Here is a 26,665-nt window from a genome sequence, read left to right as displayed (position 1 = left end):
AGCTTTGGTAATTTTTTTCTTCTTTCATTGTCAGGCTACTCTGAATGCCAGGACCTCCATTTTGGCTGCAGCAAACCCAGTTGGTGGGCGTTATGACAGATCAAAATCTCTGAAACAGAACATAAATCTGTCAGCTCCCATCATGTCCAGATTTGATCTCTTCTTCATTCTTGTGGATGAATGTAATGAGGTAAGTGCAGGGGCAGTAGCTGTCAGTAGCCTTTTCTTCGGACTCTCTCTCTGCATTCTACAGAATTACAAGGCTGGAAATACAAATCTACTGTACAAATTGTGCTCATTAAGATGTTGACCTTTAAAATGTCTAGTAGTTTGATTTAACTTGTGCTTTGGCTGGTCACTGAAGCTGTGACTGCTGCCTATAGTCCACATGGTATTTGCCTTGGTGTGGTGACACTACAGCTTACCATATTATCTGTTTCCTTGTACTCCCCTGTCAGTCTGTCTATCCATCTTTTATGTTATCTTAGGTAGCCTTATACCCCATAGAATTTGCAGTCTTTTTGCTTTTTGTACCCTGTCTAGCACAATGGTTTTCCTATCAGTGACTGTGGCTCTTAGCCTCTATGATAATACAAATAATAAGAAAATGAGATGTAGAAAGCGATGCCTTTCTTTGTACCCTTCCCTAAGATTGGTTTCAGAGTAACAGCCGTGTTAGTCTGTATTCGCAAAAAGAAAAGGAGTACTTGTGGCACCTTAGAGACTAACGAATTTATTTGAGCATGAGCTTTCGTGAGCTACAGCTCACTTCATCAGATGCATACCGTGGAAACTGCAGCAGACTTTATATATACACAGAGAATATGAAACAATACCTCCTCCCACCCCACTGTCCTGCTGGTATTAGCTTATCTAAAAGCCATTTCCAGCACAAATCCAGGTTTTCTCACCCTCCACCCCCCCACACAAATTCACTCTCCTGCTGGTGATAGCCCATCCAAAGTGACAACTCTTTACACAATGTGCATGATAATGAAGTTAGGCCATTTCCTGCACAAATCCAGGTTCTCTCACTCCCTCACCCCCCTCCAAAAACCCACCCCCATACACACAAAAACTCACTCTCCTGCTGGTAATAGCTCATCCAAACTGGCCACTCTCCAAGTTTAAATTAATTTAGGCTTAAATAGAGACTGGGAGTGGCTAAGTCATTATGCAAGGTAGTCTATTTCCTCTTGTTTTTTCCTACCCCCCCCCCCCCCGATGTTCTGGTTTAACTTGGATTTAAACTTGGAGAGTGGCCAGTTTGGATGAGCTATTACCAGCAGGAGAGTGAGTTTTTGTGTGTATTGGGGGTGGGTTTTTGGAGGGGGGTGAGGGAGTGAGAGAACCTGGATTTGTGCAGGAAATGGCCTAACTTCATTATCATGCACATTGTGTAAAGAGTTGTCACTTTGGATGGGCTATCACCAGCAGGAGAGTGAATTTGTGTGGGGGGGTGGAGGGTGAGAAAACCTGGATTTGTGCTGGAAATGGCTTTTAGATAAGCTAATACCAGCAGGACAGTGGGGTGGGAGGAGGTATTGTTTCATATTCTCTGTGTATATATAAAGTCTGCTGCAGTTTCCACGGTATGCATCTGATGAAGTGAGCTGTAGCTCACGAAAGCTCATGCTCAAATAAATTCGTTAGTCTCTAAGGTGCCACAAGTACTCCTTTTCTTTTTCCCTAAGATTGACACTCTAATCAGAATTGAGTTGATCGAATACACAAAAAGTAGTCTGAGATGAAGAGAAAAGAGAATTTAGAATTCCCTCACTGCCAAGTTCCTGAGTCTACCACTGGTTTGGCTAAGACATTATTCATAAAGTAAAGTTCCAAAAAGTCATGGCCAGTCTCATTTGGGTTTTTTACTCTCTCTTCCATCTCTTTAAAACTGTTAATGTTTCCAGTGGTGTGCTATGGCATAGAGTTTTGATAGTTTTGCTTCTGGAAAAAGTAGCTGTCATTAAGGGCACGAATGGGAGAGCAGGAACTGAAGGAACCGTGTCCCTGTTGTGTATTAAGTTGATGATGGCTTCACTGCTAAGTGAGAATGATCTAACAAAGCAATGACTTCTTAGGTTACGGATTATGCCATTGCCAGGCGCATAGTGGATCTGCATTCCAGAATAGAAGAATCCGTTGATCGTATCTACTCATTAGATGATATCAGAAGGTACCTGCTATTTGCAAGACAGTTTAAACCGAAGGTAACTTTACTTTTTATATATTATCTTAGAATACAGAAAGGTCTAAGGAACTGAAGTTACTCTACTTCATGCTTTCTTTGTGCAGATAGGGAGTAAATCAATGACCTGATCCCACAGTATAGTAGTTAATTAAGGTGTGGTGTGGAAGCTTGGAATATTTTGGATCCACTTGCTCTCCTTATAAATGCCAGAGCCCCAGACAGCACAGCTTGAAAACTGATTTAAAACTTGAGATGAGTGTCTGTCAGTACCAAAAGCAAATGAAGAGCTTCATTGTGTTCAGTTCATATTTCTGGGTGTGGGAGAATAATCATTGCCTCAACAGTATCTGGTAATTTGGAGTTTAGCAACTCGTTGCTTAATCAAACAACTGGGTTGAACAACTTTTTTGTTTTGAAAGATTACTGCACATAGAAAAATGTAAATTTGAACATAACTGAAGCAAATTCTTTGTTGTTGTTTATCCAAATTTCAACTTTAAAGTGGCTTTTAGAATTATGCAGTGGAACTTTCAGAAGTTCCACTAATGGAAGCAGTATACTTATGCCAGTTCATTATGAACAAATGTACCATCTTATTTCAATCAGATTTCTAAAGAGTCAGAGGACTTCATAGTTGAGCAGTATAAACGATTACGTCAACGGGATGGCTCTGGAGTTATAAAGTCATCCTGGAGAATCACAGTACGACAACTGGAAAGCATGATTCGACTGTCTGAAGCTATGGCCCGAATGCACTGTTGTGATGAGGTAACACGTAGATTTAAAAAAATTTTTTAAACAGCTGCATAAAGGCAATTAGCATTTTGGTCTTGAAACTTGACAGTGATACTCTGAATTTACTTTTTCCTGGCCATTTTCTTCCCCAGCTTAAAATAAGGTCTCTGATTCGGCCCAGTACTCAGTTGTATGGCATGTCGGCTCCTCTTTCATGCTGCTGCCTTGTTCTCCCATATTTAAAAAATCTCTAGATGATGTGGGGTGTGTGTGTGTGTGTGTGTAGAGGTACACTGTGGCTCACATTTTCAAAGTTAACTGAGATGTATGTGATCTGCCTGATTGGATATTAATTCATATGCTTGGCAATATTAATATAAATGTTCACTGCTCATCAAAACATGTAAGGAAGGAGAAGGACAATATTATGAAGATCTACACAATATACTGAGGTACAGCTCCATTGGCTTTGTGATTGAGTGGGCGTGGGAGATGTTGGCACTCTCTTCTATCCCCAATCAAGAAGGAGGCACCCGGCAGCACATCTAAGTCTCACTGACGGATTGCCAAGTATAAGGAGCCCAGCAGAGCCTCTGTGTGTATTTGAACTCAGTGAGGGGGAACCAAGTCTAGGGAACCCAAAGAACATGCATGATAATATTTATGCAGTTGTTCAGATCTACTGAATGTGGTTTCTTATATGGATGGGATTTGGAAAGCTTCACTACATTTTTTTTTTTTTCCATAATCTAATCCCAGTTTAAAAACCCATCTGCTTCAGTGTGAATATAGGATTAACATGATTTTACCGATTACTGTTTGAATTTGATGCATTTTGTTCTAAACTGATAGGATATCCAAAACACGTCTGCTAGTTACATTCTAAAGATGCTTGTCAGGTCAGATTTTGGATAAATTTAGTTTTTAAAAACAAACCTTGCAGCCTGTAGTCGGGCCAATGAAGATGATTCTAGTTAACTTCTTTCTGGTTCCAAGGGGAACACACTTCAGTTATAAACATTCTTGAATACCGTTGCCAGTCAAACATCACAGGATTGTGTTGGTTTATTGGAAACCTGAAAGTGAAACAAGCGAGTTTACATTTTTATTTTTCAAGTAGTGTGCAAAAAAACCCACTAGTGCATAGTAAAAGTGTCACTTTCTAAGAAAAGGTTAGGATTATCTGTAATTTAGGTAATGTTGCTTGTCGTGTTGAGGGTCGATGTCCCATCAAAAGTCATTAAGTGACCTTATAAAAATGTCATTGTGGGACTCCGTGTCCATTGTCTCGATGTTCTCTATGTGGGCTCAGTTTGAACAAAAACTTTTCTAATTGCCAGCCCTGAAAACTCACCATCAGCAGGCTATTTATTCTTCAGTAATCCTATGCAAATTTTCTGAAAGTCACAGGCTGTCAGAGGCATAGTTTGGCCTTCAGAATCCTTAGTTTATGGCAATTGTATGAGAGAGAAAGAACCCACCTTGGTTGTCAGCTGAGGGTGATTTTCTGGGGCTGGCAAAAAAAAAAAAAAAACAAAACTCCTTTTGATGTAGGTAGGATTAGTGAAATGTGACTATGGAGACCTCTGCAATGCCATTTTTAGTCACTTCTCAGGGTAGAATCACAATCTGAAATACAGTTCTTAGGTTCTGAACACGTGAATATGTTTCGCAAATCTCTCCCAGGTTCATCCAAAACATGTGAAAGAAGCATTCAGGTTATTAAACAAATCTATCATCAGAGTTGAGACTCCAGATGTCAATTTAGATCAAGATGACGAACAGCAAATGGAGGATCAGGAGGCTGAAGATGGAGTCGATGGTAAGTCACCTGCTGACAGTTTCTGGCTTTGCTTGTGAATGGGAGGATGGACCTTCCAATGTTTAGTGCTTAATTGTTTGACACAGTGCATCTGTTCTTTTGTTTCCTGCTTCACCCTCTGTCCCTACTTTCTCATGCTCTAGTGGCTTGAGTAGGGGATTGTACTTAATTCTGCCACTGTCTTGCTGTGATCTTGGGAAAGTCACACTGCTTCAGCTTCTAGATCCAGCGTAACGATGCTAATTAAACTTTATTCATAAAAATTGTTGATGCAGACGGTGCAGATGCTCCAACAGGTGGCAACGGCCTTGTGAATGGGATCAGTGACCACTCTGAGGATGCAAACAAAGATGCAGCCCCAAAGGCTTCCATGAAACTTGGCTTCTCTGAATACCGCCGAATCTCTAACCTCATTGTGCTGCACCTCAGGAAAGCAGAAGAAGGTAAGAACTAATTTAAAAACTGTAAAGTGAATGGGCTACATCATCACAGATACTCTTTGGTTATATTGTAGTGCAGGGCTACAACTCTGATCTGGCATTTGTCAGCAATAACATAGCTGGTTCATGTAACGTACTTAGTTTGGGTCCGATTCCACATTCGCAGCATTGGCCCACTGCCATTCAGATCAATGAAGCCATAATGCCAAATTCAGTATCATTCCAGCATGACTTTACTTTTAAGACAGCAGAATGAAAGGGCTTCCCCAGTGACCTCAACGCTCTTTGTTAGAAAGATCGAACCAATACTAGAAAATTACAAACCATTTGTCAATGCAGTATGTATTGTGTCGAAGCATACTTCATGAGACTGCAGAACAAATTATTTGCCAGGACTAACATCTGAGTTATCCGATCGGTACACAAAATAAAAGCAGAAATTCAAAAAAGACCCATTCACTGAGGATATCATTGCAACTGGCAAAGAACTGGTCTCTGCACTAAAGAAGGAAAAACAGCAGTAAAGGCAGAATCTCACTGAGAGTATGGACATGACCCACGGCAGGAAGAAAGCATAACCACCCAAGGAAGGCAAAGCAACGTCTCCTAGAAAATGGTAAGGCACTGAACAAACAACCTAAGCAGCTTAAGTGGCAAGAAAAGCAGGAGACTTTTGTATACTGAATTAACCTCTGGAATTAATGCCCTTAAGAATGGCAAAGCTGCTGGCCTAGTCAGCGTTCATACTGAACAAATCAAATGCTTTGGACGAGCAATAAAGAACTGATTAATTAGGTTGCTCAGACGCATACAAAGTATCCAAGATCTGGCAACAAGCATGTGTTGTGGCACTCCTGAAACTGGGGAAGGGTACAGTGGAGCTGAAGAACTTCGGATCTGTATCACTACTATGTCATCTCCACAAACTGTAAGAGCATCTCATCCTACACCGCCTGTCACAACTTGTTGAAAAGGATCTAATCCTAGAGCAAGCTAGATTCCGCCCAGGCAAGTCATGCACCTGTCAAATGCTGAACATCACTCGATACATTGAAGATGGCTTTGAAAATGGTATGGTAACAGGGTCAACAAACATAGCACCGACCAGCAGCACATGACACAATAAATCACTGAAGTCTCCTCACTAAAATATACAACATGATGAAAGGTTACCAACTTGTACAACTGATGATGTTTACTAGAGAACTGATGTTTTTACATCAAACAACACGGCAAGTGGAGCCTATGGTGGCAACAGAAAAACTGTCTACCAAAAGGGAGCATACTCTTCTCAATACTTCTCAGCATCTATGTGAATGATCAACTCAGAGCTGGTGCTAGGCATAAGCAGCCTGAGCAGTTGCTTAGGGCCCGAGCAGCTCAAGGGCTATCAGCTTTTTATTATGCGTTGTGGTGGGCAAAAATGCATCTGCTTAAGGCCCCCAATAGGCTAGCACCACCTCTGGATCAATTGGCAAGAACAATTCTTATCTTGCCAATGACCTAGGTGTCTCTGCCCAAGCCATGGCTCTTGCCCAGATCAAAGCTATGCAAACATCAGCACTGTCTGGGGTCTGTTACACCGAGAATCAAGTGCACGCCAGCACAGCCAAAATGTAAGTCCTTCTCTTCAATTTTTGGAATCGTGAGGCCAGTAGAGACAACTCGGCATCATCAGGAATGGGATATCACTTGTCCACTGTTGGAATCCTGTCTACCGTGGAGTGATGTTAGGCCACATTTTCTCCTTCAAGGCACAGGTGGAGAAGGCAAAATTCGTGCCCAGAAAGATTGCTAATTGTGGGGATGGTTCCCCATTTTGAATCCTAAGTGCCACTGCACTTACACCTCACTATTTGAGGGCCAAATACACAAGTCTGATGTGGAAAAGATTGGCTCATGCAAAGCAGCTGGATCCTGTACTGAATGACAGCTGCCGCTACATCACAAGGTGTCTAAAACCAACAAACATGAACAGCCTTTATGTGCTTGCTGGAGTTGCTCCACCGGATATCAGGAGAGTGGTCACAAGCAAAATTGAATGATTATGACAGGTTGAAGATACCAGACATCTGCTACATTTTGATACATGGCCTCCCTAGCAGCAACAGAACTGCTTAAAAAATCAGCAGCAGCTACGAGACTGGAAATGTAGCGCACACAGCTCAAAATAATCAACAAGGATATCAAAACGCACATTGATGTTGCCGAACACTTTCCCTCAGATACAGAGAAAGATTGATAGACCAGGAGATGTTTAATTAGCTTCCAAACAAGAGCTGGAAGGTCAGAAGTGGGGCTATGATAATGATCCAGACACATGTGACTCCAGTGAAACACACACCATTTGTTGGTCTGCCAGCTTTTGGAGGAACCGTGCACCATGGAAGATCTCACCAGGGCTACAGACCAAGCCATATTATGTTCCCAACGCTGGAGAAACCTATGATTGTGGTAAAAGGACACAAGAAGAATATCCTGACAGACAGTATAACCTATTCAGAAACCAAGTTCACACAAATCCCACGAGGAAACTTCTCTTAGGTTAGACTTTGGGTTCATTAATACCCAGTCATCTAAACCAAAGAGTGTTGATTTGAAAGTTGGGAGAAAGGCTGCATGATTTGTCTTAATGAATTGAGTGGGAGGCCCATTTTCACAGCACTGTGGATCACAATATGTCAGCTGAAATGAGGTCACTGCTGGGGTGAAACATGGCAGCTGTTTGACAATAATATAGCAATCCTACAGAAAAAATTAAGATTGGAAATGAAGACTGCAATATCCAGTTAAAGCTGCAAAAGCACTATAGGTAGACAGAATGTGCAGTTATTACAGTAGACACTAGTTTCTTCCTTTTTGGGCAGAACAGTAATGCTTTCATTTCGTTGGCTTTACTTTGAGGAAACTGGACAGCGCTGCTTGCCACTGCTTCTTACCTTTTGAATCTTCAAGCTGATGGTTTTTTGCCAGACAGCTTATTTAGTTTGTGAGTTGCATGGATGGATAGAAATGAGAGCTTCAATTCTCAGTCTAAATGTGACTCCAATGTGATTCTGACATGTAATGTGTCATCAGACACCTCTCATTGCCTGGAAAATCAAAACTCCTTGATACAAATTATCTGAGAAGTTATTTTGGGTTTCTCTTATCAACATTGTAAATGTTATACTAAGCCTTCTCTTTGACAGTTTGATTAGTATCCTCCTGCTGCTGTATGTTTATGCAATCTGGGGATTGGCATTGTAACTAGAATAATCTAGGTTTCTTTTTTCCTTGCAGAAGAGGATGATTCCTCATTAAAGAAGAGTGATCTTATTAATTGGTACTTAAAGGAAATTGAATCAGAAATAGAGTCTGAAGAAGAGCTTATAAATAGAAAGAAGATCATAGAGAGAATCATTCATCGACTTATACACTATGTATGTATGCAGTTGCATGGATATTTTAAAGGGTTTTTAGCTTATAAATGTTTTTTTTTGTTGGTATGTTTGACAAGTTAGGAACGTACAGTATCTCTGTGTGCGGCACCAATAATTGGTGCTGTATAAATACCTAGATATCTTTGTTAAAACTCCGGTCATGGAAGGTATGTCAGAATTACTGGCTGAGGACCTAGAAAAGGGGTGAGTGGGTGTGAGTAAGCTGTAGGTATTACATTCTTTCTTTTTCCATGTATTAGTAGATTTCCTTTGTCCTGCTGAATTGCAAACAAGAAAGGGTTAATAGCAGGCAGTGATACTCCCTGAAGCTTTTCATGGACTGCAATTTCTAGGGCCGCTATTTTTCTTGTAGTGTCTTTTGAGGCATTCAGTAAATAATGTGAGCCTCCCGAGGAATGGAACTTTCCCCTTCCCTTTGCCCATGTAGCTGAAATATTCTTGTGATTTAGGGTTCTAGGGCAGGCCACACTGAGATTGCTCAGTTAGAGCAAATTGCAAAGAATGGGGACAGACAGTCCCCCAGACTGGTGGTTATTCTGATACTTAGATTCACCAGCCAGCAACAAAATAGCTTCACCAATACCTTACTGGTTTACCCAGAAGCCAGAAATACAGTTTTCTTAAAGCAACCTAGCCTTGAGCTCCTACCCAGACAGCCAAGTCAAATACAATGAGGGTTACTGAAAATCTTATTCGTCATATAAAAAGTTCTACTAATCCCAAAGGATCAGACACATTACCCACCAGGTCAATGAATATTTCAGATCTTACCCAAAGACACGCTTACAGCCAATTCTTGTTAACTAAACTAAAGTTTATTAAAAAAGAAGAGAGAGTGAGGATTGGTTAAAAGAGCATTACACATACAGACATAAATAGAGTCCTTAGGTTAGTTTCATAGTAAAGATGGTGAGCTTTAGAGATGCAAAGAGTTCTTTCAGAATTAGTTCCATAGGTCAGAGTCCAATGTCCAATATTGGGGTGACCCAGTCTGGAGCTGGGGACCTCAGTCTTGCTACTCAAACTTCCCCTTATGAAGCTTATGCAAATCTGAGATAACAGGATCAGGGCCCAAGAGCTCTTTTTATAGTTCTCTGGCAGGCCATCAATAGCTTCTTGACAGCAGGCATTCCTTGGGTGAAGAACATTGGCTTTAAAGTAACCTATTTCCTATGTATACACAGGTAACTAGTTACGTTCATCAGCATAAGGTAATTATCCATTAAGCAGTTGAGAAACAGTTTACTACAAACTTCAAAGAGAAATATAGTCAATGATGTTCTTACATCCAAGTTCTGTCTAAATGTTAATATTCCCTTTTGATCTCTGAATCAATAGATATAGTAACAGACAGGAACAGTCTCTTTACATGGTTAACATCTAACAAGATATAAGTAAACACAATCAGTATTACCTCTAATTCTCTAACAACATGGGTTTGCATTTCAAAGCTCTAATCTATGTGGCTATGTTAGCTATTTATAAGGAATAGCCCTAGTTGCCATTTATATACTTTTCTAATATGTGTTTAAAGATTGAATTTAGGTCATTTAGCTTGCTAGTTGCTTAACCCTATCTGGCTCTGTCAAGGTTCCTCCCCCACTCTGAACTCTAGGGTACAGATGTGGGGACCTGCATGAAAAACCTCCTAAGCTTATCTTTACCAGCTTAGGTCAAAACTTCCCCAAGGTACAAAATATTCCACCCGTCGTCCTTGGATTGGCCGCTACCACCACCAAACTAATACTGGTTACTGGGGAAGAGCTGTTTGGACGCGTCTTTCCCCCCAAAATACTTCCCAAAACCTTGCACCCCACTTCCTGGACAAGGTTTGGTAAAAAGCCTCACCAATTTGCCTAGGTGACTACAGACCCAGACCCTTGGATCTTAAGAACAATGAACAATCCTCCCAACACTTGCACCCCCCTTTCCTGGGAAATGTTGGATAAAAAGCCTCACCAATTTGCATAGGTGACCACAGACCCAAACCCTTGGATCTGAGAACAATGAAAAAGCATTCAGTTTTCTTACAAGAAGACTTTTAATAAAAATAGAAGTAAATAGAAATAAAGAAATCCCCCCTGTAAAATCAGGATGGTAGATATCTTACAGGGTAATTAGATTCAAAAACATAGAGAACCCCTCTAGGCAAAACCTTAAGTTACAAAAAAGATACACAGACAGAAATAGTTATTCTATTCAGCACAATTCTTTTCTCAGCCATTTAAAGAAATCATAATCTAACGCATACCTAGCTAGATTACTTACTAAAAGTTCCAAGACTCCATTCCTGGTCTATCCCTGGCAGAAAAACAGCATATATACAGACACACAGACCCTTTGTTTTTCTCCCTCCTCCCAGCTTTTGAAAGTATCTTGTCTCCTCATTGGTCATTTTGGTCAGGTGCCAGCGAGGTTACCTTTAGCTTCTTAACCCTTTACGGTGAGAGGAGCTTTCCCCTGGCCAGGAGGGATTTCAAAGGGGTTTACCTTTCCCTTTATATTTATGACAGGCTCAGTGTCACAGTCCTCACTCCTGAGTTTCTCTGCCATGGTGGCGTAACTCGCTCTCTGGAAATTTAGACTTTCTATATCTCTCTTCTCTCTGTATTAAAATGAGAGCTGCCAGAGGGATGCTGAGAAGTCCGTTTTAATCAAAAGCCTAACTAGAAAGTACTGCTTGGTCTATACTTGACAAGAAATGCTCCTTCTCACTATGGCAACGTTTGGGGCAGGCAAGTCTACTACTTAAAACAGTGTAAAAATATTGCTAAATTGGCTTGCTATGTAAATTCTACAGGGCCAAGAGTTACTGTTTTTAGGATTTATCTATCTTGGGAGGGCAACGATTCCTGACTAAATAGATTAAGTTAATTTGGTATAAGGCACTCTTATTCTGAAATAAGAAAAGGAGTCCTTGTGGCACCTTAGAGACTAACCAATTTATTTGAGCATGAGCTTTCGTGAGCTACAGCTCACTTCATTGGATGCATACCGTGGAAACTGCAGCAGACTTCATATATACACAGAGAATATGAAACAATACCTCCTCCCACCCCACTGTCCTGCTGGTAATAGCTTATCTAAAGTGAGCATCAGGTTAGGCCATTTCCAGCACAAATCCAGGTTTTCTCACCCTCCACCCCCCCACACAAATTCACTCTCCTGCTGGTGATAGCCCATCCAAAGTGACAAGTCTTTACACAATGTGCATGATAATGAAGTTAGGCCATTTCCTGCACAAATCCAGGTTCTCTCACTCCCTCACCCCCCTCCAAAAACCCACCCCCAATACACACACAAACTCACTCTCCTGTTTGGATGAGCTATTACCAGCAGGAGAGTGAGTTTGTGTGTGTATTGGGGGTGGGTTTTTGGAGGGGGGTGAGGGAGTGAGAGAACCTGGATTTGTGCAGGAAATGGCCTAACTTCATTATCATGCACATTGTGTAAAGAGTTGTCACTTTGGATGGGCTATCACCAGCAGGAGAGTGAATTTGTGTGGGGGGGTGGAGGGTGAGAAAACCTGGATTTGTGCTGGAAATGGCCTAACCTGATGATCACTTTAGATAAGCTATTACCAGCAGGACAGTGAGGTGGGAGGAGGTATTGTTTCATATTCTCTGTGTATATATAAAGTCTGCTGCAGTTTCCACGGTATGCATCCGATGAAGTGAGCTGTAGCTCACGAAAGCTCATGCTCAAATAAATTGGTTAGTCTCTAAGGAGCCACAAGTACTCCTTTTCTTTTTGCGAATACAGACTAACACGGCTGTTACTCTGAAACCTGTTATTCTGAAATAGTCATCCTCAAGGCAAATCCTAAAGGGACGTAACCTCCTTGCAGATCAAGTGCCATCCAGATTGATCTCCAGCAAGTAATGGGTTGGCTGTTCAGTCTCTGTGTCATTGGCAATCTTATTGTGCCAAGAGAAGTTTTTGGTGACTATGTGATTGCCAACCATGTAGGGGCATTCCATGGTAAATGGACTTTTTAATTCATTAGTCTTCCATGCTAATAGTATATCCATACCAAGAAAGCTGTCAAAACTGAACCAGTGCTGATGAAGGTAGTTGCTGGGTTTGGCTATGAATATCCTCATTGCTGATTTTGTCCTGCCACTTGATATGGAGCAAATGACCAAGACTATGAGAAAAGACCACTTTGATCCAGTGCTCTTCAGCCTTCCTTAGTACCCATTCACAGAATCACAGAATATCGGGGTTGGAAGGGACCCCTGAAGGTCATCTAGTCCAACCCCCTGCTCGAAGCAGGACCAATTCCCAGTTAAATCATCCCAGCCAGGGCTTTGTCAAGCCTGACCTTAAAAACCTCTAAGGAAGGAGATTCTACCACCTCCCTAGGTAACGCATTCCAGTGTTTCACCACCCTCTTAGTGAAAAAGTTTTTCCTAATATCCAATCTAAACCTCCCCCACTGCAACTTGAGACCATTACTCCTCGTTCTGTCATCTGCTACCATTGAGAACAGTCTAGAGCCATCCTCTTTGGAACCCCCTTTCAGGTAGTTGAAAGCAGCTATCAAATCCCCCCTCATTCTTCTCTTCTGCAGGCTAAACAATCCCAGCTCCCTCAGCCTCTCCTCATAAGTCATGTGTTCTAGACCCCTAATCATTTTTGTTGCCCTTCGCTGGACTCTCTCCAATTTATCCACATCCTTCTTGTAGTGTGGGGCCCAAAACTGGACACAGTACTCCAGATGAGGCCTCACCAATGTCGAATAGAGGGGAACGATCACGTCCCTCGATCTGCTCGCTATGCCCCTACTTATACATCCCAAAATGCCATTGGCCTTCTTGGCAACAAGGGCACACTGCTGACTCATATCCAGCTTCTCGTCCACTGTCACCCCTAGGTCCTTTTCTGCAGAACTGCTGCCGAGCCATTCGGTCCCTAGTCTGTAGCGGTGCATTGGGTTCTTCCATCCTAAGTGCAGGACCCTGCACTTATCCTTATTGAACCTCATCAGATTTCTTTTGGCCCAATCCTCCAATTTGTCTAGGTCCCTCTGTATCCTATCCCTCCTCTCCAGCGTATCTACCACTCCTCCCAGTTTAGTATCATCCACAAATTTGCTGAGAGTGCAATCCACACCATCCTCCAGATCATTTATGAAGATATTGAACAAAAGCAGCCCCAGGACCGACCCTTGGGGCACTCCACTTGATACTGGCTGCCAACTAGACATGGAGCCATTGATCACTACCCGTTGAGCCCGACAATCTAGCCAGCTTTCTACCCACCTTATAGTGCATTCGTCCAGCCCATACTTCCTTAACTTGCTGACAAGAATACTGTGGGAGACTGTGTCAAAAGCTTGGCTAAAGTCAAGAAACAATACATCCACTGCTTTCCCTTCATCCACAGAACCAGTAATCTCATCATAAAAGGCGATTAGATTAGTCAGGCATGACCTTCCCTTGGTGAATCCATGCTGGCTGTTCCTGATCACTTTCCTCTCATGCAAGTGCATCAGGATTGATTCTTTGAGGACCTGCTCCATGATTTTTCCAGGGACTGAGGTGAGGCTGACTGGCCTGTAGTTCCCAGGATACTCCTTCTTCCCTTTTTTAAAGATTGGCACTACATTAGCCTTTTTCCAGTCATCCGGGACTTCCCCGGTTCGCCACGAGTTTTCAAAGATAATGGCCAATGGCTCTGCAATCACAGCCGCCAATTCCTTCAGCACTCTCGGATGTAACTCGTCCGGCCCCATGGACTTGTGCACGTCCAGCTTTTCTAAATAGTCCCTAACCACCTCTATCTCCACAGAGGGATGGCCATCTCTTCCCCATTTTGTGATGCCCAGCGCAGCAGTCTGGGAGCTGACCTTGTTAGTGAAAACAGAGGCAAAAAAAGCATTGAGGACATTAGCTTTTTCCACATCCTCTGTCACTAGGTTGCCTCCCTCATTTAGTAAGGGGCCCACACTTTCCTTGGCTTTCTTTTTGTTGCCAACATACGTGAAAAAACCCTTCTTGTTACTCTTGACATCTCTCGCTAGCTGCAGCTCCAGGTGCGATTTGGCCCTCCTGATTTCATTCCTAATTTCGCTGTCATACAAAGAGTTGGTGTAACTGTAGGCCTGTAGATACACAGCTTTGTAGAAACTTTGTTGTCACAATTTCTCCATAGAGGCCGTTTAAGGGCCTGGAATATGGCAGCAACTGCTGCTGATATGAGCATCCGCATCTTGTGAATATCTTCCATGTGGTCTGTAATGCTTCCTGAATATTTGACAGTTGCCACCTACTCCAATATCTGACTAGGCAGTTTAATACTGAGCTAGTTGTAGTCAGATGCAAGGGGCTGATAATGGCCAGGGACTTGGTTTTTTCCATATTAATAACGAGGCCAGTGCATGTTGCTTTGTGCCCAACCAGATCAGCCATCATCTGCAGCGATTCACCAAACCGACCCAACAAAGCCGTGTCATCAGCAGATTCAGGGTTTTGAAAACAAAATGGTATTTATCTTAATGCCACCAATAGCTGCCACTTCATGAGATGAACATGCCTGGAGCGTGTTTATACGGCAGCTGACCACGTACAACAATCTGGTCTATTATCCTTGTAGCTGAAATGGCTAAGAGCTTGTCCCAGCTGCTGAGGCAAAAGTGACCAATGAAACCTTGTGAAAAGGCAAACCCAGTATTCTGGAATAAATGTGTCCACAAATGGAGTTAATCAAGAATAGTTAATTTGCTTTAAATTCACACTGTACCTTATTCCATATTAATTTTCATGATTCTAGATTAACAAGATTGGATTTAGATCCCTATAGCTGGCTTCAATGCTGAGACTTGTAGAGGGGTGAAGTAGTGCTGTGTTAATACAATAAATGGACACTTGTAATGGTGGCAGGTAGTATACAAATTTCAGGCCTGATTTTCACTTACACTACTCTGGTAGTGTAAAAGAGGCCTCTTAAAGTGGATAAATTTGTCCACTTCAAGGCAATTTTACAGTGTCAGAATAGTGTAAAGTGTCTTAGGGCATGTCTGCACTGCAACTGAAAGGGTGATTCGGGTTGGAAGAGCCCTGAGGAGGTCATCTAGTTCAACCCCCTGCTCAAAGCAGGACCACCCCAACTAAATCATCCCAGCCAGGGCTTTGTCAAGCTGGGCCTTAACCTCTAAGTATGGAGATTCCACCACCTCCCTGGGTAACCCATTCCAGTGCTTCACCATCCTCCGAGTGAAATAGTTTTTCCTAATATCTTACCTATATCTCCCCCACTGCAACTTGAGACCATTGCTCCTCGTTCATCTGCCACCACTGAGAACAGCCTAGCTCCATCCTCTTTGGAACCCTCCCGTCAGGTAGTTGAAGGCTGCTATCAAATCTCCCCTCACTCTTCTCTTCTGCAGACTAAATTAGCCCAGTTCCCTCAGCCTCTCCTCCTAAGTCATATGCCCCAGCCCCCTAATCATTTTCGTTGCCCTCAGCTGGACTCCTTCCAATTTGTCCACATCCTTTCTGTAGTGGGGGACCCCAAAACTGGACATACTACTCCAGTTTAGGTAAGCCTGTGTGTATTGGCTCTAATCTAGATATCACATCTTAAACATAGCAGTGAAGATGTGGCTGAACAGGCTTCAATGTCTTATTGACACCCAAGAGGTTTATCAGCAGAGTTGGAACCATTAGTTTTTCCACCCTGACCTCAGCCATTTCAGCTAATGGAATAACTGGTAACAAGAGTAGGTTGTCATCCTCTGTGTGGACCAGCATTAGAGAGGGATGAGATACACGCTTTTCCAGTGGCTTTCTCAGGGATTTCCCAGCATCAAACAAATCGTGAGACTCTGGAATCTTGGGTTCCATTCCAGCCTCTGGAGAGAAGTGAGCTCTAGTCAGCACAGACTCCTGCCCCATTCCCTCCAACTTGTCCAGTATATTCCTCACACTTGACTCCTTGTACCAGTTCTGTTCTCCCCATTTACCCAGTCTCAGTCTGTCTCTCTCAGGTCTCTCATCCCAGGCCTAGTCTCTCTTGCCCACTCAGTCCCAGTTCTCCTCTGACTTATCAGATCTGTCTCCCCTAACTCTAGGCTCCCCACGGATACTAGGTCAGCTTTTCTCTCGCCTTACCTGCCAGCCCACCCGCCCCTAGTTCCACTAAGCTCCTTGTCATGATTTGCTCCTTTCCCTGTTCCTGGTCTGGCTCTTGTCTCCTCTGCCTTTGAGTCAATTGACTTTCTCCTCCATACCGCCTAAGTACCAAGAAGGGGGGCATTGAATTTACAGGAAAGGCAGGCTCCTTGCCCTCAGTTCCACTGCCTGGCTCCACCTCCACTTGGAGCAGCCATTACAGGGAAAGTTCTGTTTTGACCCTCTAGCCTCGGACCGGATGGAGCATGCTCAGTTGCTCTGTGAGGATGGAGCACGAGCAGTCCAGGCACGTGTATGAGCTGTCCTCAGAAGATGGAAAGTTTGGAGATTTTAGCTGCTAAAATCGAAGTCTTTACTGAGCATGTAGGAACTGTGAATTTATCCGCTCTTCTCTCCTCCCCCCCCCCCCCCCCCCCAAAAAAAATATAACTTGGTCAAATTTGGGCAGATTTTCCTAGGGATAGCAAAGCACAAATCCCTAGCACCTAAATTTCAAGTCCCTACTCCAAATTATGAGGCACAAGAACTGTTCAAATAAAAGGTCACCAAAATGTTTTACATAGATAAACCAAAAATTCTGCCCCCGGTCTCATTTTTGGGAGTAGCTGAACCATTTTGGCTGAAATTTTCAAAATAAAAATTCATCTGAGACATACCCGGCAAGGAAAATTTCAGCTTAGATGGCTAAGGCTTGGTAATGTTATAAACAATTTAAAACATTCTTATAAAGGAAAGTATTGAGCAACTTTTAATAATAGGTGGTGCTACCTGCCCTGCCTATAAGAAGGGTCAGCTGCTCTAAGAGGCGAAAAACTACCAGAAGAGAGCCTGTGGAATTTGTTTCTCTGCAGGGGAGAATTGAAGCAGACAGTGTGTACAATGGAAGAGTGGGGAGAGAAGGGGACAATGGAGTCTGGTAGCATGAGGACTAGGTGAAATAAGGAAGGGTATGCAGGATTAAAGGGGTAAAAGTGGTAGTGAACCACTTCCTTGGGAGGAAGGCTGATCCAGTTGTTAGAGCACTAGGCTATGGGAGACCTGGATTTAATTCCCTGCTCCGCCACAATCATCTTCTGACTCTTGGCAAGTTGCCTAGACCCAGATCCCCAAAAGTATTTAGGCATCAGACTCCTGTTGAAATCTGTGTCTCAGTTACTGCATCTGCACTTGAATATCATAGCAATGGGGGTACCATATAAGTTCTTAAGATAGAAACATGCAGAAGGGAGGTGAGGGAAAAGATGAAGTGAAGTGCAAAAGGGAGTTGACTTTTTCTTTAAAAAAGAACAAACACTTACTGCATTAGAATTATCTTTGAAAAATAACTGTGTTCAATATTAAGGCTTTAAGCCTTTGTGTGAGTAACGATTTTTGTGTCTGTTTCAGGACCACATTCTAATAGAACTCACCCACACTGGGCTAAAAGGCTCCGCAGAAGGAGAGAGCTTTGATGAAGACCCGTACCTGGTAGTTAACCCCAACTATCAGATGGAAGACTAGGGGTTGTAACATACCATAGTAGGACTTAATTTGTTAATTGCATGTTGGAAATGCATTCTTTGTACATTGTTGCAATACTCGCTGTATAGCTAAATTCTTAAATTTGTATGAACACTTTATTGTGGTGTGGAGCAGTACTCTTAGTAATACATGATTCTTCATAGATATTCAGCATTCCTGAAACGTGGTTTTATATAAGTGACACATTATATAATGTTTCTGTGGGTTGTTTTTTTTTTTTTTTTTTTTTTTAATGATCTTCTTCCAAACAAGGCAAGGTAAGGCAACATGAGATCTCTTCGGCATGGAGCTATCCAGGTGCTTTTTTAACAGTGGGGAAATTTGCACCATTCTTCTCTAGTATCTGTTAGTGAGATTTTATGATGTAGATTTTTACAATTCTGTTTTTCCTATTAAATAAATAAAAATTTGTTAAATGTCTGTGGGTGTCTTGGGGGATGGCTTTGTTTTGAGACTGGGTGCTGTTTCACTTACGAACTTTCCTCTTACTCTGCTCTGCAAGCTGAAAATAGTATAAACACTTGTATTTCAGACAAGCTTTTACCTTCACTGTCTAGCTGACGCTATTTGTAGAAGGTTTTCCAATATCAGGTAATTAGAAAATCTGACTTTCAATTTATTTTAAGGTGTACTTTGTTGCATGTTTAAAGTAAAACAGTCAAAACAGAGACAGGTCCAAAATATGATGATGCCTGATTAGGGCAGATAGTCTTGTCTTTGGTATACTCCCTGGTTTGTGAACTGGCAGAAAATTACAGCCACAGGATGAATGTGGATTCTTATGGTGTGGACTTTTGTGAATTAGTAACTAGATTTTTAACCTTCAGTCCTTCAATCAAATCTCAGGCTGTTTTGCTCAGGTGAAGTTGTGCAATGAGAACCTCCTGACAGACGCTAAAAAAGGCAAAGAAAATCGCAAATGTGAGCAACTGGTAATTTTTACTCTTCTTGTTTAGCTTTGTCTTCAAAAGAAGTAAAGATACAGTCACAATGAGCAAGGCAGTGTAGGGACCTAAAGATCTCTTGTGGCTGATGGAAAATACTAAACAAATATTTTTTTGAGTGATTGTCCACACAGATTCCACTCTTGGTGTGTGGGGGGCCGACTTGTGAATGGGGCCCACACTGTGTGTGAAATTGTGTTCTTTTGAATAGCAGTGGCCATTGGGGCTGTGCTTATGTCCTAGGCCTGTGGTCTTCAACCTTTCCAGACTACTGTACCTCTTGTAGGAGTCTGATTTGTCTTGCGTACCCCCAAATTCATCTCACTTAAAAACTACTTGCTTCTAAAATCAGACATAAAAATACAGAAGTGTCACAGCACACTATTACTGAAAAAATGCTTATTTTCTCATTTTTTCCATATAATTATAAAATAAATCAATTGGCATATAACTATTGTGCTTACATTTCAGTGTCTAGTATGTAGAGCAGTATAAACAAATCATTGTATGAAATTTTGGTTTGTACTGACTTCGCTAGTGCTTTTTTTTCGCTAGTGCAATGTAATCTGTTGTAAAACTAGGCAAATATCTAGATGAGCGGATGTACCCCCTGGAAGACCTCTTAGTACTCCCAGAGGTAAACGAACCACTGTCCTAGATTCTTGGAACCACCAAAGTTGAGGGCATAAGGTTAGGGGGGTCTCAACTGCCTCTCCGATCTTTCTTGCCACCCCATGGCTGTGAGGCAGAATTCTGCGGTGTCCACATGTCTTCACCTGCAGAGAGACTTAGTTAGACCTATTGTTGGGGTGGTTTTTTTTTTTAGTTATATAGACAAGTTTAATTTACACATTTGTGTAAAAAATAAAAAAGCAAAGTAAAAATAAAACTAAGTTTTAGAGAGATTCAGGGCATTAATTGGATTCTTGCCTCCTGCACCAGGGCCAGACCTCCCGCCTACACCATACATAGTCCTAAAGTGGCTGAAGGCAAATCTCCAGGATTTACGATCTACCTTTCTTGCGATTCAGTAGGGCCCATCAACGATAGCCACTTGAGGTGCTTCCTGTGCTTAGGAGAGGTGCACATGTCTTGTGCACCGACCAGTGTTCAGACATTTTCAAAGCCAACACTAGAGTCTTGAGAAGGCAGATTGAAGCTACATCTTCTGGAGATATCTCTGCAGACATTTACAGATCCTGGCAAGCAACTGGAAAGACCACCTTTTCTTGGACACTCTCACTTCTATAGTACCATTCCACCACCAACCCAGGAGAGGGGCCACAGGGAGCACAGCACCAAAGATCAAAGGTGCAGCTCCCCCTCCAGTCCCAAGACAAAAACCATATCCTAAGATTGAGCCTAACCCAAGCACTAATGTGAAATATGCACAGATGGTTGCTTCACACAGCACTGCACTGCTGCTGGTATTGCTCAGGCAGCAGGACCTTCTCTGGCACTGTGTGCATTCACTAGATTATTCTGATAGCAGTGATACCAAGGAAAATGCTGGACTAATCAGTACCAACCACTGGGGCCTTGGTGACACACGCAGCACCGATGGACTCATCTGTATAGAAAATCTTGCTGGCATAGAGGCAATTCTTGGCAACAACTGACTTGGCCCGGTACCAGATTCCCCAGTCCTGGACAGACTTTAAGAGCTCGTTCCTTTCATCATGTGTTCGAACTGGCCACAGGCCTCGCTCGGCTGTGGGATGCTGGACTGGCATGCCCCTTCTAGGGATGAGGACTTAGCTTTCTCATCCTCTTCAGGGGAATGTAGAAGACTATTCTTGTTGGAATGTGACCCTTCCCCACCATGGATAACCCAGTGGGATGGGAACAGGCAGTTGAGGGAGGAATCCTTTAGAGGCACCCATAAATCTGGATCCAGAAGGGAACCACTGAGCTGGTACCCTCCTGTGTGCCCTCCTTCACTTCAGTAACTTTACCAACCTTGAGCCTGTAGACTTTATTCTATTTAATGTTAATTGTTGATTCCAGTGGGTTCTGCTCTGGCAGCTAGTCTCAAGTTCAACAGAATTATCTCTGTTCTGGATCTAGAGCCCATAGGAACACATGAAACCATAGGCAAATAACACGTACAGTTACAAGAGCATCTATCTTTTAGTACTTTATTAAAGTTACCAATAACGTTATAAATGTCACAGCATATACAATTCCTAAAGATAAGTACAGTGTTTCAATTATACCTACAGACATACTCGTCCTCCTAGATGGTGTTAGTCTGTTGGCCCTCTCATGGATTAACCATCAATACAGGAGTTGTTCCTGCTGGAGTTTCCCATAGGAACCTCAATTTGCTTATTCTGGGCACCCTTTTTTATACTGAGATTCTGTCTATACCTGCATTCTACCTATGTACATGAAAGTGTCAACCCTCTCTTTCTTATTGGTCTGTGTCCCTTAGAAACACAAGGGACCCCAAATTCTATAGGCTATGTAGGTTCTTGTTGTTGACATACCACCTTTATCTTGTAGTTAAGGCACATGCTGGATACAATATTTGTTGTTACAGCATTTTATAATTTAAATTTAATCTTCCCAGCTATACTTTTGTAATATTACCAGTTGATACCTCTCTTTTTCCCATAATCTTTCCAGTTATTTCTTGGTGTAGCAGGGTGGTCACCCACTCCAGCCTTAAAGGGCTTAAAACAGCCCAGGAGAGGGCTGTGGCTGGAGCAAGCAGTTCCCAGGCTGACTAGGGGAAGCAGGCTCAGCTGTGGCCACGCCCCAGTCAGGGCTCAGCTGACCCTTATAAAAGGGCAGTGGGCCAAGAGCAGACAGCGACTCCTCTAGCTGTGGAGGGAGATGGGCCTGGCTGCTGGTGAGCTTGAAATGGTACCTGGAGTGGAGCAGGGCTGGGGAAAGCCAGAGGAACTGGGAGGCTCCAGACTGGAAAAGTCCCAGGCTGCAGGCCTGGCAGATGGCCTGAGATAGGTACTGGAGTTGCAGGGGGCAGCCCATGGGTAGGCAGAGGCAGCAGGTCCAAACCCCCCTTGCCTGTGATATTGGCTTATATACTGCAGTCTGCCCAAGTGTGCGGAGGCTTAATGGTGACTGGCAGTAGCCAAGACTGAGACGAAGTGGGGATAGTGGGTGGGGATTCCCCAGGGAGGGGAGACCTAGAGACTGTGGGGGTACTGCCAGGGGGCAGCATCCTGGGTAAAAGGGGCACCGGGGTCTGGGAGGGACCTGGGGGCTAGCAGCAGCGAGACACTGGCCTGTAGAGGGCACTCTGGAAGCTGAAAGAACTAATTCCCTGAGAGACCAGCAGGAGGTGCCGCAGGGGTGAGTCTCGCCCTGTGACACTCGGTCATTGACTTATGCCATCATTTTTTGTCTCCAGGGCCTGAAATAGCTAAGCTAAAGTCTTGCAGGCATCAACCCACAGTTTCTTGCATTTCAGCTTGTCCTACTCATGTTTACTACATAGTTCTTCTAAATACTGATCAGTCTTATACTTTTATAATCCTACAAATCAACTCTGATTAATCAATGCTATATTACATATGTTCATTGTATGTTAATCAAAACATCACACACTGAATGAATACTAAACTAAAATAATTGGCTACTGGCTCTAAGGGGTCTCCTGGGGGTTATCAGTCTGTACATTAGGAAAATGGCTTCCTCAGCAGACTGCAAGATAACCTTCCTCAAAGCAACTAAGACAGCTGGCTCCAGTACCAGTTCTGGTAACAAGTGTTGGAGGAACAAGAGCTTGGCAGAGAAGACCTCCAACCACTGGCTATTTCTTCCTTGTCCCCTGACAAGACGATTAAGCTTCCCTCTATAGCCCCATTGGATGAACTAAAAGTTTTTTGGGATCTGATGGGGATGTTTGCAGATGCTCTATATATCCCTCAGAAAAGCAGCATAAATTACTGGACATCCTCTAGCCATAATCGTTGGGTAGAATGGCCTTATCAGTAAAGAGGGGATTTTAGAACAGGCAAAGCTTATATGAGCTACTCCTGCATGTGTCCCTGTGATCTCCAAGTGTGCAGACAGAAGATACCAGGTTCTGATGGATGTAAATATTTTTTTTTCAGCATTCCATCCCAGCGTGTCTGGTTGTCCATGCTATCCAAGAGAGATCAAAGCAACAGACCAGATCTAACTTCTCTGCAAGTGGATCTTTCTGGTTGAAAGCATCCGTGGTGAAGCTTCAACTATGAGTTGCCAATCATCAAGCACTTCTTGCAAAGTATGATTCCTGACTCAAAGTTCAGTCAACACCTTCTCCACTCACTATGCCGTGATGCAAGTCTTCAGATCAGATGGAAGGTTCAGTGGGACTGTCCTTCAGCTGGCATTTTAAATAGGACTCCTCTTGTTATGCTTGTAAGAAGCACACAGGATCTTTTTCAGGGGAAAAGGCAATACACTACATTTATTGAAGATACACCAGTTAGCATATGCTCACCCGCTCACTCACTCTCCTGCCAGTCGATTGTTATAGTTACCAGTCCACAGTCTGGATCAATCTAGTGGTCAGCTAGGTTGATCAAGGGTAGGTAGGAGCCGGGTTCTGTTGTTCGCAACACGATGCTCCCGGAAGTCTTGGCAGGACGAACCCTAAGTTTCATGGCAAGGCATCCTGTTTATATAGTGATTTTCCTTCATTGAGACCAATGAGTTTTGCACCGTCATGCTGTAATCAATCGTTGTTTGACGAGTGCTTGTTTTCTTAAATTGTCCTTTTCATTCTTTAAGTCTCTCAGGGAGGTACTCCATGCAGGTTTTGATCACAGCTATCTTGTTCCCATTGATAGGTGCCTGTCTCATCTTTAGAGTTGTCAATCTGCCCTCTTCTGACATTTCAATGGGACGTGTTGTAATCTTCTGGCGCCCTTGCATTTGTCCTCAGTTCCTCCCTAGAATATCTGGTCTGGTGATGGCCTTCATACTTATCTTCTAACACACACATTCCTCATTCACACACACAACAGAATTGATTTACACAGAACATTTGAACAGGAACATCAAATTGCAATGCAAGAGGAAAAATAATCATTGCATTCTTTTGCTTATTTTAAAATGCTAAACGTACAACAAAGTGGTGACCCTACCAGGTCTGTTACTGCCTTGCAATCAGCCCAGAGACAGATTTGGGCTGATGCATCTCTACCAATGGCCCATTAGGCCATTCCTTTCCCCTATTCAAAAAGGGTGCCTGGCAGGATATGGTCAAATCATACATCAGTACATTTAATACATGCTATATTATTATTTATCCTTCATTCTAAATTATACAAACATAAAATCCTACTACTACACTCCTACCCACCTCCAGGATGGGATATTGCTTGCTAGCCATCAAGAGTGGAATCTTTGTGACAATCACTCTGAGAGAATGGATACTTGCCCCACACTAAATGTGGTTCTTCAAGATGTATTGTCCACACACATTCCACAATCTACCTTCCATCCTCATTAATTCAGAGTCCTGACACATGGGATTCTTTATTGGCAAAGGAACTGAGAGATGGTTGAGGTTTCCCCACCCTCTATATCAGGAGTGGCCAAACTTACTGACCCCCTGAGCCGCATACAACAATCTTCAGAATTTCGAGAGCCAGGGCACACCTGCAGAGGCTCAGGGTTTCAGCCCTGCAGGAGCTGCCCAACAGGGCTCAGGGCTTCTACCCTGCTCCTGCTGAAGTCCTGAGTCCCAGCAGGTGTGCCCTGGCTGAAGCCCCAAGACCCCCTTCCCCACTGGGCAGAAGTCCCTACCCCACCACCCTGCTGCAAGGCAAAGGTCCCAAGCTCCCGCCATCCCCCCCCACCCCCAGTATAGTAGGTGGGGAATGTGTGTGTGTGGGGGGGGGGGGGCCTCCATGAGCTGCACTTTAACGGTAAAAGAACTGCATGTGGCTTACGAGCCAATTTGGCCACCCCTGCTCTATATCCTCAGACACAGTGCTCACAAGGCTCCAGGGGCACCGGTGCAGCCCCAACAGATGCTGCTGTTCAAAGGATTCTTATCTAAGCAGCAGAGTCTCCCTCGGTGTGTCGGAGGTTGGTCCTGGCAGAAACCACCAGAGTCGGAGACCTCCTGGTCTACGACAGGGGGGATTGTGTGGAGCCCCGCGCGCTCGGACGACCCATTGGGCTTTCCACCCTTCCAACCCTAGATGCGTACTCCAGGAGGTGAAGGCCGCCTTGTCACCTGATTCTCTCGTTTTCCTGCAGCCAGCCCTGCGAGAGGGTGTTCCCCGGCCCTCCGGACATTTTTCTTGGGCCCCTGTTCCGCGAGCCCCTCTGGCCTCCCCGCTCCCACACTCCAAGCCGGCTGCATACACTGCAGCCGGTCAGGTTTCAAACTGCACCCAGAAACCATCTGTACATGCTCATGCTCCATACATTGCATTTCCTCACCCTCGTGTCCCACCCCGATACCAAATGGCGGGACTATCTTCCACCTAGAGAGGGTGAGGAGCCCCGGTGGGCCAGCCTTTATTCCACCTTGGTCCCACGGCCCGCCGGGGACATTAATTGGCGGCTCCTTCATGGAGCTGTGAGCACAGGCGTGCACCTGGCGCGGTTCACCCATACACCTGAGGCCTGCCCCGTTTGAGGCGTGAGGGAGAACCTGGCGCATGCCTATCTTGAATGCGCCAGGTTGCAGCCCCTATTCCGGCTCCTCCAGAACCTCTTGTTGAGGTTCTGGCTGCACTTTTCCCCACACTTGCTCCTTTTTGCACACCCTATCCGTGGTCCCACGAAGTCGCGAGACCTCCTCGTCAACCTCCTCCTGGCTCTGGCCAAAGTCTCCATCTATAATACCAGGAGGAGGATGTTACACGAGGGGGTGCTCTGCGACTGCGGGGCCTATTTCTGTTCCTCCCTAGTTTCACATATCCAGGCAGAGTTCCACTGGGCAGCATCCGCTGGCTCCCTCGACAGCTTTGAGGAGCAGTGGGCGCTGTCCGGGGATCTATGCTCGGTGTCCCCATCCGGTATCCTCATTTTGAACCTCTGACCTTCACTCCGATCCCTGTTTTTCATTAGTTGTCTCCCGTAATCAGTTGGTCCCTGGGTCCAGTGGTCCCTCCCGCTAGGCTGGGGGAGGGGACTTTAGCAGTGGGTGGGCTTGCGCCCGCCCACTTCCCGGGTTTGTCCAATAAGACCAGGAGTAGCGTGAGGGGTGTTATCCATTTAGAAAGAACCACCGTCCTTGCTGTAAGATAAGTAACCATATTTATGTTTGTATAACCTGTGCCCGTCTAAGTGGGGCAACGGTGAAGTGTTTTTGAAAACATCTTTATCATCCTTGTGCTAGCTGCTCATGGGCATGTTATCTGCACAATAGATAATGCAAACTAAAGGTTAATTTTATTATCTCTGCTCTACCATAAATAGCATAAAGCAACTGTTCTCTGAAGCAGGTTAGCAAAG

The 26,665-nt window shown here is 43.8% G+C and overlaps 1 protein-coding gene across 1 annotated transcript in view; it reads left to right on the top strand.

Moving 5' to 3' along the window:
* The window catches only part of MCM6 (minichromosome maintenance complex component 6), a 28,800-nt gene extending 10,090 nt beyond the window's left edge, over positions 1–18,710 (top strand). The window contains exons 11-17 of the mRNA XM_077830240.1: positions 35–190; positions 2,085–2,213; positions 2,801–2,962; positions 4,616–4,751; positions 5,027–5,194; positions 8,474–8,613; positions 18,156–18,710. Coding sequence (XP_077686366.1) covers positions 35–190; positions 2,085–2,213; positions 2,801–2,962; positions 4,616–4,751; positions 5,027–5,194; positions 8,474–8,613; positions 18,156–18,269 — 1,005 coding nt within the window. The 3' untranslated portion in view covers positions 18,270–18,710. The remainder of the gene's footprint in view (positions 1–34; positions 191–2,084; positions 2,214–2,800; positions 2,963–4,615; positions 4,752–5,026; positions 5,195–8,473; positions 8,614–18,155) is intronic.
* Positions 18,711–26,665: the final 7,955 nt, after the last annotated feature.

Source organism: Eretmochelys imbricata, chromosome 11, assembly GCF_965152235.1.
Source record: "Eretmochelys imbricata isolate rEreImb1 chromosome 11, rEreImb1.hap1, whole genome shotgun sequence".
NCBI classification, from domain to species: Eukaryota; Metazoa; Chordata; order Testudines; family Cheloniidae; genus Eretmochelys; species Eretmochelys imbricata.
This window is presented reverse-complemented; position numbering and strand designations above follow the sequence as displayed.